This window comes from Oncorhynchus tshawytscha, linkage group LG04 (genome assembly GCF_018296145.1).
Source record: "Oncorhynchus tshawytscha isolate Ot180627B linkage group LG04, Otsh_v2.0, whole genome shotgun sequence".
Classification (NCBI taxonomy): Eukaryota; Metazoa; Chordata; class Actinopteri; order Salmoniformes; family Salmonidae; genus Oncorhynchus; species Oncorhynchus tshawytscha.
This window is the reverse complement of record NC_056432.1, coordinates 57,432,996-57,452,474: the sequence shown is the minus strand read 5'-3', so window position 1 is coordinate 57,452,474 and position 19,479 is coordinate 57,432,996. Positions and strand designations below refer to the sequence as shown.

At 42.1% G+C, this 19,479-nt stretch overlaps 1 protein-coding gene across 2 annotated transcripts; it reads right to left on the bottom strand.

Annotated features, from left to right (window-relative positions):
- Positions 1-300: 300 nt before the first annotated feature.
- On the bottom strand, positions 301-17,674 carry LOC112249081 (alanine aminotransferase 2). Of its 2 annotated transcripts, none has more exons than XM_024418722.2 (11): positions 17,051-17,674; positions 12,891-12,980; positions 8,020-8,128; positions 7,468-7,601; positions 7,005-7,248; positions 6,257-6,336; positions 5,991-6,127; positions 5,295-5,469; positions 5,030-5,185; positions 4,711-4,823; positions 301-2,563 (listed from the first exon to the last, which is right to left on the bottom strand). In XM_024418722.2, the coding sequence occupies exons 1-11, from the start codon at positions 17,369-17,371 to the stop codon at positions 2,452-2,454; spliced, it is 1,671 nt and encodes a 556-aa protein (XP_024274490.1). In that variant the 5' UTR covers positions 17,372-17,674; the 3' UTR covers positions 301-2,451. The 2 variants fall into 2 exon arrangements, with proteins under 2 accessions (XP_024274490.1, XP_024274491.1); XM_024418723.2 differs by lacking the exon at positions 17,051-17,674 and adding an exon at positions 16,525-16,669.
- Positions 17,675-19,479: the final 1,805 nt, after the last annotated feature.

The following is a 19,479-nucleotide window of genomic DNA, read 5'->3' as shown; positions in this document are numbered from 1 at the left end:
TTTTCAGAGCTGATCTGATCAGTGTCTTAACAGCACGATTTGCCAAAGGCAGGATACTCTGAGCACAGCCCAATCCAGAAATCTGGCAGTGGCTTCTGATTAAATTAAATTTTCACAGAACCGCTTGTTGCAATTTCGATGTGGCTCTCGTTCAGATATCAGTAAGTGGACTGGAGGCAGGGCATGAAAGGGATAACAAATCCAGTTGTTTGTGTCAATGAAACAAATATCCGTATTGAGCTTCCTGTGTAAATGCAGCCTTAGTTTGAGACAAAAAAAGATTTGAATCATCTCTCAAAATGGATCTCAAAAGTATTTATTGTACAAAACACAACAGAAATAACAAAATAAGAAATCCAAATCTGGAAAAAACATGTTTTAATTAATATCCAAAACATAAACATGACAAGATAAAACTAGGGTTAAGTCTTATTTAAATTAGAAACTTGATATTTATAAGCACATCGATGTTGAACCCAAAACCTTTTCCAGTTAACTTTCAGCTCATGAAGAAAGAATGTTGAAAAGAAAGCAGGCACACGAATGAAAAATTTAGCAGAAAATGTGCATTTTTAAAAATGTCATAGTATTAATAAAAAAATATTAATTTGTTGACATTCTCAAAAGTCACTCAATGTAAATTACAGCTCATTGCCATTGAAGGCACCCCATTGCAGTCAAATGGTTAAAAACAATTCATGTTGAGGTCAGTCAAGAGTTCCATACATTGAATGGCTCCCGAGGTTACATTAATGCTTCAACACTTCATTCAGCATTAGACTGCATACAAAAATAGAGATGAGATGATACGGTATCAGAGAACCACAGTTCATCGGCTGGCTGAATTCATTGGACTGAAGCTTTAAGACTGCCTTGTGTGGGTCACTATGCTCATCTCCAACCTAAAGAAGGAAATTGTAAAGTGTTTCACTGTAAATGCTGTGTTTCACTTTACAATGACATTTCCTCCCGCTTGCAGTGTGCAGAAAGACACAGGCGGAAGGATCCCAAAAACATTTGACAAACAAAAACACTGAAGTGCATTCAACCCACCATCTCCATCGTCTGAGATGTCACCGTACTCCCTTTCTCATTCTCGGGTGTGATACAAATGTGAATGAAAGACAAAGCCACTGTCAGTAAAAAAAAGTGTAAACTAATCTATGCAATAAATAGCCTAATAAGGGCACATGTCGATATACAGTATTATCAGAACCTACATTTCCCTTGGTTTGACCTTTAAGCTCATTTCAAAGTAGCACACAAACAACTGCATTTCTTTCCATAACAAGCACATAATACTGCAACTAGGCAGAGAGTACGGGACACACACACACACACACCCCTTGAAAAAAAAACTCTCCAAGTGCATCTGACACCTCAGATCAGTGTCATGCTAGACAGGTACTATATCGGTAAACATGTGCCCAACAGGGAGCTGTGCAGGCTCAAAGCTTTATGACTTGGAGAGACAGGATGTTGTTATAAATGGTGAGGAGAATCCCTCCCTGCTGTTTTTCGGACCAGAAAGAGCTGATGTAGCAGTACTCATTGTCCGGAGTCCATGACCTACAGAAACAACCTCTGTTCCCCAGTTCCATTTGGCACATGGAAATGTACAGCTGGTTCTAAGATAATATTTGCACTTACGGTGCCCCACAGTGTAGAGCACTAACACAAAATGCCTCTAAGGAGACAGAAAAGCCTCAAGACAGGTAGAAAATACAAAACAGTGTAAATAACTTCCCGGGCACAAAAACAACAAAATGGAGTGCTAGAAAATAATTCCCCAGTGCATCCTCTATAATGGAGCACCTTTGCGTACATCACAATGTACATTGCTTTAGTGTTAAAGGGGCAATCAGCAGTAATTACAATAAAACGTCCTCACTGCCAGTTTCAATAAAAATCTGAGGGATGGGACTGGAGAATTGTAACCAAATTCATAGCCAGAGCAATGGATGCAAGGACTGATCGTCCATGAAATCAATATTACAGTTAACCATGTTAAGGCTATATAGTTTGTTTACATTTACAAAGCTTATATTTGTGTTCTGATGGGGTACGACAGCTTATGAAGCATTTATAAGTTGTATTCTTCAAGAATCAATTTGTACATTGAACTGCAATTTAATTTACAAGTCCTAAAATGTATGTAGCAACTGCAGATTGCCCCTTCAACATCTCTGTATAGACGGCATAGTTTCTCCCCACACTTTTACCGCGTCTGACAAAGGCACAAATGTTTCTCAAACAAATACTGTTCCTAAAATCAGATAAAACTTCAAGCAATCATAGGTTACACTAGTAGAGTAAAAAAGGGGTTACTTTTTTACTTTACATTGTTAGTCGACACTGCTGTAAATGCTGTTTTTGTTTGTGTGTTAAACATTCTCAAACTGGGACTATCTGAACTGTTTCAGTGCGTCCTGTGTGTCATCCTCTGTGCTCTCATCTCTTTGGTTCCTCCAATGACGCGTACTCCTTCAGAAACTTGATGTGGAAATCCCGGAGCTTCTCCAGGAGCACCTTCAGCTTCTCTGTCGTGGGCAGAATGGTCATTCTGGGGGGAAATCATATGTAAGACAACGTGGCAGGTCATCTCAGATACCCAGAAGTTAAATTCTCGCGAATGTTGTTACACGTAAATCTCTCCACGAGAGATTACTTAGCGGGCAAAAGACAGACAGGGAGGAAGAGATCAATGCAAAGTAAACACAGCTTCTGTAAGATATAAAAATAGAGCTGGAATGAAAGGAGGCCAGCTATTCAGTTAGCTCCTCTCCAGCTAGTGTAATATTTGCAATTTCCAGCTAGGTTAAATCTTTTTAGTTCACTTATGCAAGCGAGATGTCAGTGCCTGACCAATTTGAGCCTGGTAGACGTGGCACTGTAATGATTAGGTTACAATGCGTCAATGTACAGTTTAAGTCGGAAGTTTACGTACACCTTAGCCAAATACATTTAAACTCAGTATTTCACAATTTTTGACATTTAATCCTAGTAAAAATTCCCTGTTTTAGGTCAGTTAGGATCACCACTTTATTTTAAGAATGTGACATGTCAGAATAATAGTTGAGAGAATTATTTATTTCAGCTTTTATTTCTTTCATCACATTCTCAGTAGGTCAGAAGTTTACATGCTACAAAATACTAATTGAGTGTATTGCCTTTAAACTTGGGTCAAACGTGTCGGGTAGCCTTCCACAGGCTTCCCACAATAAGTTGGGTGAATTTTGGCCCATTCCTCCTAACAGAGCGGGTGTAACTGAATCAGGTTTGTAGGCCTCCTTGCTTGCACACGATTTTCTAGTTCTGCCCACAATTTCTTTTATAGGATTGAGGTCAGGGCTTTGCGATGGCCACTCCATTACCTTGACTTTGATGTCCTTAAGCCATTTTGCACAACTTTGGAAGTATGCTTGGGGTCATTGTCCATTTGGAAGACCCATTTGCGACCAAGCTTTTACTTCCTGACTGATGTCTTGAGATGTTGCTTCAATATATCCACATCATTTTCCCTCCTCATGACGCCATCTATTTTGTGAAGTGCACCAGTCCCTCTTGCAGCAAAGCACCCCCACAGCATGATGCCGCCACCAACTGCTTCACAGTTGGGTTGGTGTTCTTCAACTTGCATGCCCCCCCCACCCTTTTTCCTCCAAACATAATTATGTTCATTATGGCCAAACTGTTCTATTTTTGTTTCATCAGACCAGAGGACATTTCTCCAAAAAGTACAATCTTTGTCCCCATGTGCAGTTGAAAACCGTAGTCTGGCTTTTTTATGGCGGTTTTGGAGCAGTGGCTTCTTCCTTGCTGAGCGGCCTTTCAGGTTATGTCGATATAGGACTCGTTTTACTGAGGATATAGATACTTTTGTACCTGTTTCCTCCAGCATCTTCACAAGGTCCTTTGCTGTTGTTCTGGGATTGATTTGCACTTTTCTCACCACAGTACATTCATCTCTAGGAGACAGAACGCATCTTCTTCCTGAGCGGTATGATGGCTGCGTGGTCCCATGGTGTTCATACTTGCGTGCTATTGTTTGTACAGATGAATGTGGTACCTTCAGGCGTTTGGAAATTGCTCCCAAGTATTAACCAGAATGGTGGAGGTCTACAATTTCTTTTCTGAGGTCTTGACTGATTTCTTTTGATTTTCCCATGATATAAAGCAAAGAGGCACTGAGTTTGAAGGTAGGGCTTGAAATGCATCCACAGGCACACCTCCAATTGACTCAAATGATGTCAATTAGTCTATCAGAAGCTTCTAAAGCCATGACATCATTTTCTGGAATTTTCCAAGCTGTTTAAAGGCACAGTCAACTTAGTGTATGTAAACTTCTGACCCATTGGAATTGTGATACAGTGAATTATAAGTGAAATAATCCGTCTGTAAACAATTGTTGGAAAAAGTACTTGTGTCATGCACAAAGTAGATGTCCTAACCGACATGCCAAAACTATAGTTTGTTAACAAGAAGTTTGTGGAGTGGTTGGAAAACAAGTTTTAATGACTCCAACCTAAGTGTATGTAAACTACCCACTACAACTATAGGTCACTAGCTACTGTCACATTCTGATTTAAATCCAACTGGTGAATCAGGACAAACAAAACACTGTCGTCACAGACAGCTTTCTGAAAGGCATCTCTAAATGATTGTCTTTGTAAATGTATGACGCAATGTTTCCACTATTTGAACAGTTACCTGAAGTGATACGTCCCTTCCCTCTGGCCGAAGCCACTGCCTGGAACGAGGCAGATGCCAGTCTCCTCAAGCAGTCTCAGACAGTACATCATGTCAGGAGATATTCCCAGGGACTGCAGAAGAGAGACACACTTAAAAAACAGTTTTTCTAGTTTTGCGTGTGGAGGCATATAATTATATGCCAATTTGTTGTCAGCTGCACAGTACCTACACCATGCAAGTTTTATGCGTGAGTTGAGAAGTGACAAATTCACTAATGGGTGTAGAAAGGAATCACATTTCAGCGGTAGGTTTCTAGATGGGTGTTAGGTGAACAGACCATGGCTTCCTCCACAGCTCGTGGGGGGATGAAGATGCGTGGGAAGGCGTACATGGCTCCCTGCACAGGGTTACATTTGATCCCAGGCACCGTGTTGAGGATCTGCTCAGTCATCTGGGCCTTCTCAGCCAGAGCTCCAAGCACAGCCCTCTTCTCCTGGAAGACAACACGCATACACAACAAAGAGGTCAGACATCGGTCTTGGATGGCAATCAAAACTGAATACTAACAAATGAACCCCCCACCACCACATTGAATGACAGACCTTGTGGAACTGGAGATAAGAGGGTTCGTGTGGCAGAGGAGGGTTGACGATGACATCCATGGCAGCCTGTCCAGAGACAGGGGGACACAGTCGAACAGAAAGCAGCTTCACCAGCTGGGCCTTGACCTCCAGGTCGAGGTTGAGAACCTCCATATATCCCCCTCTAAACCCACACCTGTAGGGGAGGAGGTCAGAGGAGAGGGGAGTGTTAGTGTTGGGTTCACAGTCACATGCAATAGAACCAAATTGGACTTTATCCCAGATCAAATCAACCATGGAAAGGATAATCCCATGAGCCAGTCAGTCTGCATTCCAAGGGCCTAATTTTTTGGGGGGAGGGGGGCCTGGTAGCCTTGTGATTTTAGCCAACCCGTCTGACATTTATACAAGCATGACAACGCAAATCAGAGGAGTTGGCTAAAGCACAGCATGGACCTGTTTCCCAGGGCAACATGGCGTACTAACACAAAGGCTAACATTTTATAGTGATCTTGTAGATCAAATGCATGAGACTAAGGCGCTATACGAGCTGGACAGCCTGTTACGGATACATAGGAGAGTGTAATGTACGTCAGTGACTACTTATGGGGGTCAGACAGAGAATTCAGAGTGAGCACAGACAACGTGTGGTGTTTTAAGGGTACTTTGGGGGAAATAGTGACCCCGTGCGAGGGGCACGTGGATGTGAATACTCACTCTCCTGAGTAGCCTTTGGAGGTGGAGTGAAATGAGGCCAGCTCGACAGTGTTGAAGTACTCAGGGCCCATCTCATAGAGCACCTTCTTAAAGGAGTGGAACTGACAGTCTGGGGAGTACACGTTGTCCTGATACACCTGGACACACACATAGGTGGATTACATCAATGGAGAATTGATACTTCTCATAGGACTGGAAATGGAGAGAAATAGTCCTCGTCCATTCAGTTCAATACACCATGGTAGTTGGAAACAGCAAACAATTACCTCATCGGACATAACAAACAGATTCTCCTCGTAGGCAAAGTGGAGGACTTCCTCGATGCACTTCCTACTCTGCACTTGACCTGGATATTGCCAGAGAGAAAGAAAGGAGAGGGGAGGGGAGGGAGAGCGGTCACCACAGGTGCTGAAAATGACCCTTGGCCTGCTTGTTTCAATGGTGGTACAGTATCAACATAGCTGCCTCTTAAAGTTAATCATCATTCTTATTAGCCTTATGGGACATGGTAAACATTTGCAACATATAGATTTGAGATGATCATGCTTGGATATGGTGGACACTGGTCTTTAGTGTGGTGGACACTGGTCTTTGGTGTGGTGGACACTGGTCTTTGGTGTGGTGGACACTGGTCTTTGGTGTGGTGGACACTGGTCTTTGGTGTGGTGGACACTGGTCTTTGGTGTGGTGGACACTGGTCTTTGGTGTGGTGGACACTGGTATTTGGTGTGGTGGACACTGGTCTTGGATGTGGTGGACACTGGACTTGAATTTGGTGGACACTGGACTTGAGTGTGGTGGACACTGGACTTGAGTGTGGTGGACACTGGTCTTGGGTGTGTGTGATAGTGGTCTGGGTGTGTGTGATAGTGGTCTGGGTGTGTGTGATACTGGTCTTTGATGTGTGTGATACTGGTCTTTGATGTGTGTGATACTGGTCTTTGATGTGTTGAACACTGAACAGTCATATTACATAAGTAACCTAATCTCATTGTTCTGGCTGGCAAGACCCACCGGTAGGGTTGCCTGGATTGATGATGCAGATGACTCTGGGGTGACAGTGCTCCTTGGCAGCCTGGTAGGCTCTGTGGAGCTCGTTGATATCCAGGGCCCAGCAGTTGTCCTCGTCCAGGTAGTAGTTGATCTGAACGGCCTCCATCTCAGAGATGGCTGCAGAGTACAGGGGGTACTGAGGGATGGGGATCATCACACCACTCCTGGACCGGCCCTGGCCCGACACCAGCATCTTCAAGATGCTCTACGGTCAGATGAGAATATCGTTGCACAACATCAACAACTAGTAGGAAAGCATCCCAAATGAAAACGATAATGATTATAAGAGGGGAAAAAAAACATGAAAATACCTAATAAATCCAATTAACTTTCAGTGACAGCTCAGACTAAACAAAGACCAACCAACCAACTCTCTTTTGTTTGTAAGAAGATTATTCGAAAGGGTCAAGAACTAAAGACTTACCACGATGCCATCACTAGCTCCGGTGGTGAGGTAAATATTGTCCCAGTCGGCAGGCACACCCTTATCCCGTTGCTCGATGTAGACAGCAATGTCCTGCCGAATACAGTCCACTCCCTGGCTGGCACTGTACGACCCTGGAGTTAAAACACACACATTATGGTATAAACTCTGGATTTGTTTTTTATGTTCCGTTTCAGGAAATAAATGAGTGCTTAGATAACTTCAACTTTCTAGCTTTCTAGCTCCGCTGTACCATGCAGTTTTAAATGAACTATTAGGCATATCTTGCAGCAACAGTAGGTCACAGAAAGAATGTTTCAAATGCATATTGTTGTAACCAAAACAATGCTAAGGTTCTGCATTTTTCAGGCCACAACGTCATTAGAGCTTAACTTAGCATCCTGTTCTTTGTCAGTGAGACAATTCTGAACGCAACCATGCACAGGAGGCCAAAGCTCCTACTTGGTCAGCTTTTAAATCTATATTATTAGGCTATTTCAACACAGGAATGTGAGTGCAGTGCACTCAGACAGACAGGCACACAGTACACACCCAAGCTCTGTCCCCCACAGCCCTGTAGAATGCGACGGGCACGTTGTTTGGCATCCTCCGGGAAACTAGAGCTGTCCAACAGCTCTGGGAATGAGCAGAGAGCCACCACCTGAACATAAAGACAGGAGGTGTTAATGTGAACTTCACCCCCATCAAGACACACAGACGCTTTCACAATTTAATATGCCAATTTATTTGACATATTATGTAAATAGCTTTACATAAGCATCCCAGGTGAACCAGCAGGAGGAAAGTGACTAAAGTTATCCTTCCATACAATCATGTTGACAGTTCTAAAGGAATTTATGATTCCTGTATGTAGCCTTTGTTGCATGTAAGGACTGGTATGTGAGGAGGAGGAAAATACATGGTGTTACATACATGGTTTACACAATGACAGCCATAAAATAATCCACTTAAAAATGGTCTTCCGGGGTCTCCCGGGTGGCGCAGTGGTTAAGGGCGCTGTACTGCAGCGCCAGCCGTGCCATCAGAGACTCTGGGTCCGTGGGACGATGCACAATTGGCCTAGCGTCGTCCGGGTTAGGGAGGGTTTGGCCGGTAGGGATATCCTTGTAAAACTTTCCATGTGATTCAGTAGCTTGGAAGGCAGCAAGCTTTGTTGATGCCAGTCAATGCCACTGCTCATCACGCACCAGCGACTCCTGTGGCCGGCCGGGCGCAGTGCGCGCTAACCAAGGTTGCCAGGTGCACGGTGTTTCCTCCGACACATTGGTGCGGCTGGCTTCCGGGTTGGATGCGCGCTGTGCGGCTTGGTTGGGTTGTGTATCGGAGGACGCATGACTTTCAACCTTTGTCTCTCCTGAGCCCGTACGGGAGTTGTAGCGATGAGACAAGATAGTAGCTACTAAAATAATTGGATACCACGAAATTCCATTTCACCAATGAAGTTGGTTGTTTTGTAACAAAACCGATGCATATGCAACTATGGTGCAAAACAGACGGGGTTGACTTAGATTGTGGACAATATGTAAACTATATTTAGTCTCCAATGTTTATTAAACTATATTTAGTCTCCAATGTTTATTGAAAACAAATTAATTTGCACAATGAGCACTTGTCCCAAATATATCGTTACAGTTGTTGGATATCCCGAGCTAGCGAATTTTTGCCATATTAGCATCGACATGAAATAAGTCAAAACAAGATATCAAGAGCAAGATAAAACTTGCTGAAACGTGCCTCCTACAATTCCCCACACAGCTTCTTGCCATCTGACTGTTCAGAATCAAAACTCACAGCTTCCGGATCAATTCATGCGCGAGCATCATTTTCTTGACGTTGGCCAACCCGTCAATAGAAGGCAAGTGTAGCCTAGCCAAGTAATTTATACAATCTGTTCTGTGTTTATTTGTTCGCAGTGTAGTTGCTAGGTGGTGTAGAGTATGTTTGCAGATGAGATTTAGGACAGAACATTTGACCACAGTAAAATTGGCAGCATGACATTAGCACACAGGTTCTATGGTTCCAGAGGAGGAAATACTGGGGAGTGGGGCCAGGGACACAAGTCACCTTGGACAGTGACATAGCAGTGGCATTGACTGGCATCAACAAAGCTTGCTGCCTTCCAAGCTACTGAATCACATGGAAAGTTTTACGACAGTTCCATGGACACACTGGTCTGCACACAATGTCATTGGCAACTGACAGATTTACTTTCAAGCCACCTGACAACGCAAGTTTATTAGAGACAAAGTAAGATGGGCGGTGCAGAGTTAGGCTTTATAGAACTACACAAACTAGGCAAAATAGACTTCACATACCGGTACTTCAACAATATAACATTTAAAAAACAGGCCTCCTGGTACAGCTAGCCAAATAGTTCAAGTTCAAGCACAGGGGCTATTATTTTAATGATAATGGAAGATCTGAAGTGAGCTGCCCTGAGGGCGAATGTAGCCCTGGGCGATATGGCCTAAACTTATGGACGATTCACGAGATATATACACAATGCATTCGGGAAAGTATTCAGACCCTGTGACTTTTACCACATTTTGTTACGTTACAGTCTTATTCTAAAATTGATATCCCCCCCAATCAATGTACCCACAATACCCCATAATGGAAAAGCAAAAACAGCAAATGTATTACAAATAAAAAACTGATATCACATTTACATAAGTATTCAGACACTTTACTCAGTACTTTGTTGAAGCACCTTTGGCAGCGATCACACCCTCGAGTATTAATAGGTATGACGCTACAAGCTTGGCACACCTGAATTCCGGGAGTTTCTTCCATTATTCTCTGCAGATCCTCTCAGGATTTGTCATGTTGGATGGGGAGCGTCGCTGCACAGCTATTTTCAGGTCTCTCCGGAGATGTTGGATCAGGTTAAAGTTCTGGTTCTGGCTGGGCCACTCAAGGACATTCAGAGACTTGTCCCGAAGCCACTCTGGCGTTGTCTTGGCTGTGTGCTTAGGGTCGTTGTCCTGTTGGAAGGTGAACCTTCGCCCCAGTCTAAGGTCCTGAGTGCACTGGAGCAGGTTTTCATCAAGGATCTCTCTGTACTTTGCTCCATCTTTCCCTTGATTCTGACTAGTTTCCCAGTCCCTGCCGCTGAAAAACATCCCCACAGCATGATGCTGCCACCACTATGCTTCACCGTAGGGATGGTGCCAGGTTTCCTCCAGACGTGACACTTGGCATTCAGGCCAAAGAGTTCAATCTTGGTTTCATCAGACCAGAGAATCGTGTTTCTCAATCTTTACATTTCAAGTTTAGCCAACTTTGATCTATTTGCTTGCTAACAAGGTAGAACAGTTGAAGCGTTATGAACACACCATTCTGTCTGTCTCCAACTGTTTTGAATTCTCAGAATGAGAATGAGTTACCAATTCCATATATAATTAGTGTTTTATGCTGATTGCACAGTTATAAAAACACATACTAGACAGCTAGTATAACAGTCTTTGGCTAAAATACTTATAGCGGTACATGGTACTGCAATGTCGCGCGCAACAAATTGAGCATACATTTTCCAGAATCAATGTTCAGTGATACTCTTGTTTTAGTAGGGTCTGCTCTGCGCACAATTTGAAGAGTTGAGACAGGTTATCGTTAGAAAGGTTAACTTCTCTATTACAGTAAAATAATGTCTCAATGCGTTTCGGTGTCCATTTTTCCTTCAGTTTCCTTAACTTAAAATTTAAATAAAATAAAAAAACTCTACATTGTTGGGAAACGGCTCCTAAGTAAGAATTTCACAGTAAAGTTCAATCCTGTTGTATTCGGCGGATGTGACAAATAAAAATGTATTTGACCAATCCTGTTGAACCAAACCTCAAATAGCGAGTTGAATCCGCTTGTCAGAGAGGAAGAAGTGATCTCTCATCTTTGTTGACGTGAGTGGCGGGGAGGGGGGCTTGGTGTGTTTGTGTATATTGGAAGGTGCACAGCTTACAAGTCATTGCACACAGCAAAGAAGGAGCAAATGAGACGAGACCATTAAGACAACGTGAGAATAAGCAGACAAACTCTCATTAAAAAAAAATATATAAACTTGATTCTTGAGATATAGGCATTTGGAAGATCATACATAAATTATAAATAATTCAATATAGCCCAGCCCTAGTCGATTGCTATAACAATGTGGAGCACAAGACTGGACATAGTGTAGCCCCTTCTCTGGAATGTGCACTTTCACTAGAAGAGACCATACTCTGTGCTCATACCGATAGCCTATCCAACACAAATTTGCTGGGTGGAATCCAACAGTAAGTCGAGTAAGAATATGCTTAATGTTTTTTTAGATGCTTTTCTTCTAGAACACCAGATAGAGATAGGTAACACATTTTGTGCTGCTGTTAAGAAATGACTGTATTATTAAGTAGTAATGAATGTGATCCCATTTCCAAACTCTCCATGAGCCGAGGACGTTCCTCTAAATGTTTCAGAGTGCAAATAGTAGCCTAAACAAAACAGTAGATGTGCACCCTCATCAGCCAAACTGATGCCCAGCCAAGGATGACTGATTTAGTAACTCGGAATAAACAGATAGCCGTCCTGACAGAATATTTCCTTAGCAAGATCACCAAATCAACAGTCCAGTTTTTATTTTTTATTTTATTTTTTAATTTCACCTTTATTTAACCAGGTAGGCTAGTTGAGAACAAGTTCTCATTTGCAACTGCGACCTGGCCAAGATAAAGCATAGCAGTGTGAACAGACAACACAGAGTTACACATGGAGTGAACAATTAACAAGTCAATAACACAGTAGAAAAAAAAGAGAGTCTATATACATTGTGTGCAAAAGGCATGAGGAGTTAGGCGAATAATTACAATTTTGCGGATTAACACTGGAGTGATAAATTATCAGATGGTCATGTACAGGTAGAGATATTGGTGTGCAAAAGAGCAGAAAAGTAAATAAATAAAAACAGTATGGGGATGAGGTAGGTAAAAATGGGTGGGCTATTTACCGATAGACTATGTACAGCTGCAGCGATCGGTTAGCTGCTCAGATAGCAGATGTTTGAAGTTGGTGAGGGAGATAAAAGTCTCCAACTTCAGCGATTTTTGCAATTCGTTCCAGTCACAGGCAGCAGAGAACTGTAACGAAAGGCGGCCAAATGAGGTGTTGGCTTTAGGGATGATCAATGAGATACACCTGCTGGAGCGCGTGCTACGGGTGGGTGTTGCCATCGTGACCAGTGAACTGAGATAAGGCGGAGCTTTACCTAGCATGGACTTGTAGATGACCTGGAGCCAGTGGGTCTGGCGACGAATATGTAGTTAGAGAGGGTGATAATGGAATTAGAAGTCTATTTGACCTTATGGTGGTACGACAGGTGATGTAAATATGACTTTGCAAGACAACACTTTTCCTGACCAATCCCTGCCCCTCACCTGACGGAGAAAAGTGATTGGCTTCTGCCCCATGGCATGTGAATCTCCAATGTTGGCTTTGATGACCTCAGTGAAGGGGTGTTTCTGACCCTGGAGAGAAAAAAAAGTACAATTTAGATTCACGTTGAGAGGAAATTAGAATTTTGTAAATACCTCTGCACATATGAATAAATAAATAGTTCAATACAAATACATATGAAGAACTATACTGATCAAAAATATAAAATGCAACAATTTCAAAGATTTTGCTTAGTTACAGTTCATATAAGGAAATCAGCCTTAATATATGGATTTCACATGACTGGGCATGGACGCAGCCATGGGTGGGCATAGGCCCACCTACTTGGGAGCCAGGACGACCCACTGGGGAGCCAGGCCCAAGCCAATCAGACTGGTGTCTGGTCTCAGACAATCCCACAGGTGAAGAAGCCGGATGTGGAGGTCCTGGGCTGGCATGGTTACACGTGGTATGCGGTTGTGAGGCCGGTTTGACGTACTGACAAATTCTCTAAAATGACGTTGGAGGCGGCTTATTAAATTCTCTGGCAACAGCTCTGATGGCCATTCCTGCAGTCTGCATGCCAAATGCATGCTCCCTCATCTTGAGACCTCTGTGGCATTGTGTTGTGTGACAAAACTGCATTTTAGAATGGCCTTTTATTGTCCCCATCACAAGGTGCAGCTGTGTAATGATCATGCTGTTTAATCAGCTTCTTGTCAGGTGGATGGATTATCTTGACGACGGATGAAATGCTCACTAACAGGGATTTAAACAAATTTGTGCACACGGTTTGAGAGAAATAAGCTTTTTGTGCAAATGGAACATTTCTGGTTTCATTATTTCAGCTCATGAAACATGGGATCAGCACTTTAAACGTTGTGTTTATATTTTGTTCAGTGTAGTGCTGATCTAAGTAGGCTACTCTTTCTATCAGCGTAACTGTTGAGGCAGATTTAGGCCTACAAGACAGAAAAGTATATTAGATGAGTTGTCACAGCAAGTGACGGGTTAAATAATTACTCCTGTCAAGGTCATGGTCTAAGAGCAAATACATTGCATGATTATGCATACTTGGGGGTATATCATTGATTGACACTAGAGGTCGACCGATTAATCGGAGTGGCCGATTAATTGGGGCCGATTTCAAGTTTTCATAATAATCGGAAATCGGTATTTTTGGGCGCCGATTTGCAGATTTTTTAATTTTTATATATACCTTTATTTAACTAGGCAAGTCAGTTAAGAACACATTCTTATTTTCAATGACGGCCTAGGAACGGTGGGTTAACTGCCTCGTTCAGGGGCAGAACGACAGATTTTCACCTTGTCAGCTCGGGGGATACAATCTTGCAACCTTATAGTTAACTAGTCCAACGCAATAACGACCTGCCTCTCTCTCGCTGCACTCCACAAGGAGACTGCCTGTTAGGCGAATGCAGTAAACCAAGGTAAGTTGCTAGCTAGCATTAAACTTATCTTATAAAAAACAATCAATCATAATCACTAGTTAACTACACATGGTTGATGATATTACTAGATATTATCTAGTGTGTCCTGCGTTGCATATAATCTGACTGAGCATACAAGCATCTAAGTATCTGACTGAGCGGTGGTAGGCAGAAGCAGGCGCGTAAACATTCATTCAAACAGCACTTTCGTGCGTTTTGCCAGCAGCTCTTGGTTGTGCGTCAAGCATTGCGCTGTTTATGACTTCAAGCCTATCAACTCCCGAGATTAGGCTGGTGTAACCGAAGTGAAATGGCTAGCTAGTTAGCGCGCGCTAATAGCGTTTCAAACGGCACTCGCTCTGAGCCTTGCAGTGGTTGTTTCCCTTGCTCTGCATGGGTAACTGCTTCGAGGGTGGCTGTTGTCGTTGTGTTCCTGGTTCGAGCCCAGGGAGGAGCGAGGAGAGGGACGGATGCTATACTGTTACACTGGCAATACTAAAGTGCCTATAAGAACATCCAATAGTCAAAGGTTAATGAAATACAAATGGTATAGAGGGAAATAGTCCTATAATAACTACAACCTAAAACTTCTTACCTGGGAATATTGAAGACTCATGTTAAAAGGAACCACCAGCTTTCATATGTTCTGAGCAAGGAACTGAAACGTTCGCTTTCTTACATAGCACATATTCCACTTTACTTTCTTCTCCAACACTTTGTTTTTGCATTATTTAAACAAATTGAACATGTTTCATTATTTACTTGAGGCTAAATTGATTTTATTGATGTATTATATTAAGTTAAAATAAGTGTTCATTCAGTATTGTTGTAATTGTCATTATTATAAATAAAATTTAAAAAAATTGGCCGATTATTCGATATCGGCTTTTTTGGTCCTCCAATAATCGGTATCGGCGTTGAAAAAAAATCATAATTGGTCGACCTCTAATTGACACCAACCTTTACATGATGTATTAGTCTAACCTTAGTGCTGTTGTCCTACAATTTCATTTTTATGTCCCTGTGGTGGCCCAGTATCTAAATCATATTTTGACAAGAGTATGCAGGGGACATAACAAAGCGACCCACCCTAGTGTGGTCTTGTATATGTCAGGGTGGTACACAGATCATGTGCTCCTACCAGCCCCTAGGAAGGCACCTGTTTCAGGGCTATTATTAGTTGAACTACCTTTGCCCAAGGCACACATCAATCAACTTATACAACATGACAGAGAAACAAGCGAGTGTAAGACTCAAGTGAAAGAAGAGTAGTGGGAGTAGATTTTGAGTAGTGGGAGTAGACTTTGAAGACTGGCTTCATTCAACTGGAGTGTGGGCTATAGGTCAGTCACAGCATCAGTCTGAATGAATGAATTCCAGTTCACTGATCTTGTAGGTCATATAATTACAATGTAAATAAAAGGATCTCTGTGTTGTAGCTCATAGTCATCATTAAAGTAAACTAGCCTAAACAACCCCACACAACAGTCTGGATCACAAGTGGTCCTTGCCTGATATTAATGTAAAGGCATCACTAAACAGCACAACGTGTACATGAAAAACAGTTGAGCTAAAAGTTAGTTACTAGTAACTTTGGTTGAGCTTTCACTAGCAAAGTTCGTCATTGCCTGGGAATCAGATTGCGCCTTCTGGCATTTTTCTGTGTTTGATTCTGAATCCAAAAAGGTACTTGCACAGTTGAACTATCTCTGTTGCAGGTGCATGGTAACAATTGAATAACATGAAAGAAAATAGAAGCCACGATCACTGTTCTTTATTAAGCTTTACGTATCGGCCTCAAGGCATTTGTCAGAGCATTTTTTCCCAGAGTGTATGATTCTGGAAATGGACCTCTCAGGTCCTATTTACGCCGAAATGTTGAATATAATAAAATGAGTTTACTCTACTGGTTGTCTGCGTCGTTGGTCCTTTTGCAGGTTGGAATTTGAGCCATATGAAAGTATTATTAGACCAACTTTTCAAAGCACCGAGTTGTGTTCACAATTATATCACTTGAAGCAGGCATAAAACCATGTAAACATGAGCACTGTACATGTTTGGCAAGTATGCATGCAAGTATTTACATAATGTGTGCATGCTTCAGGTGATAGTTATCTGAACGGACTACCAGTGCTTTGAAAAGTTGTGCTAAGACTTTCCTGTCGGTAGTCAAAGTCCTACCTACCTTCAAATATAATTGTATTCAACATTCCGGTTTGCAGAGGACCGTTTCCAAAATCAAACAAAGAAAAATCCCGGACGGTAGATTGTCTAGTGGTCCCCAGTCAAAGCTCATCACTGCCACTGCCACGTCCACGAGGAGGTACCACAAAGGTTGAGCAAGGATTGGCTCCTTATCACACACATACAAGCGGATGGATGCATCGCGACTCGAGGAGGATGATGCAACATTGTATCGGCACTGAGGGAAGACGCTACACACATAATTCTATATAAACTAGCTAGTAAGCTAACGTTACTCCTCCATTTAACCAACTGTCGTCCACTATTCTAGTTGATCATATAAAGCATGATAGCACACATATCCATGACTAATCTTAGCTAGTTTGTTTGCTGGGGGGTTGCCGACGTTACGGCTGTGTAAATAGCTAGTTGCCAGTAAATGCTGGTTGCATGAGCTCGTAGCAAGCTCACCTATTGTTTTTTTTTCACTCGCTAGTTAGAATGATAGGCAAATATGTTGTTGTCACCTGTTGCAAGCCTCTCTCGATGTCACCAGCCTTTGTGACAATGGGTCCTCTCACAGCGTACTCCACCGCTTTCACTTGCGGATTGAGGGTGTCCATGGTCAGACTCTTTTCTCGCATCTTGCCATTCTCTCTTAAAACCACGGTTGCCTCCGCTGTACTGAATCTCTTCTGTCCATACTGTTCAACGGGTCCTTGTGTTTTGAGTCGTATGGACTGCACTAAACATGAGGTTTCCCGAGCCTTTGTCCGCACAAGGGCTGGATACTGGTTAAAAACACGTGCAATCAATGATCTATTCGCCAAGTGCTGAAGTCGATGCATGATCTCAGAAGGTTAGCTAGAAGAAGCACAGAAATTAATGACCGCTGAAAATGAAGAACGATAGTATGTGAGGAAGAGGCGATGCTAGAGGGATAACTGAGCGCGAAATCTGTATTCTCCAGCAGGTGGCGAAGGTGTGTTTTTTTCGCCATAACCAAGTGAGGGCTGTTAGTTTGGAGATCAAAGTGAGTGTCGAATTTGGTCTACAAAAATATGGAATGGCTTGATTGTAACGCGAGGCTTAATTAATCAAAAATGTGTTTCTTAATTGTTAGGTTGTTACGAGTGTTCAGATATAAGTAGGACACGTGACACCCCGGCAAAAACAAACACTTGCTGCGTTCCTGTTCTTCAGATACGTATCTTCCCTCTCATTGGTTAGAATGGTCTCACCTGATCTTGCCTCATCCTGACTGCGTTCCATTTTTAAGACATTTATTTTCATTGTTAGAGTAGCCACTTGAGTATCTGGTCAACATAATGGATAGTCTGTGGTAATATCACCCAATCAGGTTACATTTCTGTATGCAACGTTCTGAAGGTTTGAATTTGCCCGTTAGGTTGAATTACCATTTCCCACACCTTCAATACTGAACTGCTAAGACTGTACAGGACAGCAATTGGAACTGGACAGCCACTGCAACACTGACTTTAAATGAATTGTTATGATCAAAAGTGAGGACCGCCTGCCAATATGATACCAAACCTTGGTCTGTGTCATGTCAAAATGTGAATATATGTCAAAAAGTATTTGAGGTGGGTTTGTTTTTTATTTGGAGTTTGCACTTTTGGGACCATTCCATTGGTGCCAATTGTACCAGGCACACTACATCAAATGAAGCTAAAGTGTTTCTAAGTGTTTTGTTCTGACTGTTGATAATGGTGATAAATGATGCTGGCTCATCTAACCAGGCGGAGCTATCACCGGTCCAAGGTTGGTAACCGTTCTGTGAGCAAAAGAGATAGTTGAGTATTGGTCTTCATGATAGAAAGTGGTGTAAATCAAATCCTAATAAATGACAAGTAAAGATTACATCCTGTGTCCTCCAATTATATGTTGGTCTATTCAAGCTACTACACTGACCATATACACTTTTTCTCAAATAAAACGCACCACACTTATTCACTTGGCTCGTTACTCAATCAATCCAACCAAACTACACTCAGCGCATGGGATGGGAGGTTAGCTGATTGGTCAACAAGCAGATAGTGCCATCTACTGGATACATGGTTGCACTGTGTTCTTACTGTCCTAATACCCTCGGGCCACTTTTAATCAAATCAAGTCACATGCGCCGAATACAGCAGCTGTAGACCTTACGGTGAAATGCTTACTTACAGGCCCTTAACCAACAATACAGTTCAATAAATAAAGTTAATAAAATATTTACTAAAGTAAAAAATACAAAAATTAAAAGGTAACACAATATATTTACATAACAATAACGAGGCTATATACAGGGGGAACCGGTACAGAATCAATGTGCGGGTGGTACAGGTTCGTCGAGGTCATTTGTAAAGGGGGGTCAATGTAAATAGTCCAGTTACCGGTATGGGGAAATCCAGTTACCGGTATGGGGATTCAGGGCTAAGTCAAAAACAGAATGGCTTTGGCTGGAAAATGCACAAGCAAATAATGTGAAGTTAAAGAGTGCCTCAATTAAAGGTAATTTTGCATCTCAATGAATTTCTTAAATTCTTCAAATAAAGGAAATACAATTCTCAAACTAAAGATACATGTTTTAGACAGTCATTATAATATAGTAATAATACTGTCAACTTTTCAGATACACTGCAGAAAAGGTTAAAGAATTCTACATTTCTCATGAAATCAAATAAAATGTTTTTGGTCACATACACGTGTTTAGCAGATGTTATTGCGGGTGTAGCGAAATGCTTGTGAATCATGAATCCATACTTTGCATATGAACCATGTACTGCAGTTTTCCTTGCCTAATAAATCTTACTTTGATACCAATTGTTGGTAAACAGTCTGAAACAAAGCACTGCAAAATCGTGGACATTTTCCTAACAAACCTGAATATTAAATAACATTCCATTTGAACTAAATCCACCGGTTGTCTGTGCCATTGGTTCTTCAGCTGTTT

Bases quoted from the DNA above. Each gene is read 5' to 3' on its own strand.
- LOC112249081 (XM_024418722.2), bottom strand. From the start codon at position 17,371: ATGCATCGACTTCAGCACTTGGCGAATAGATCATTGATTGCACGTGTT. The intron at 12,981-17,050 runs GTGACAACAACA...TTTTCTCTCCAG, and splicing joins TCGAGAGAGGCTTGCAACAG to GGTCAGAAACACCCCTTCAC. The intron at 6,337-7,004 runs GTGGGTCTTGCC...GGCAATATCCAG, and splicing joins CAATCCAGGCAACCCTACCG to GTCAAGTGCAGAGTAGGAAG.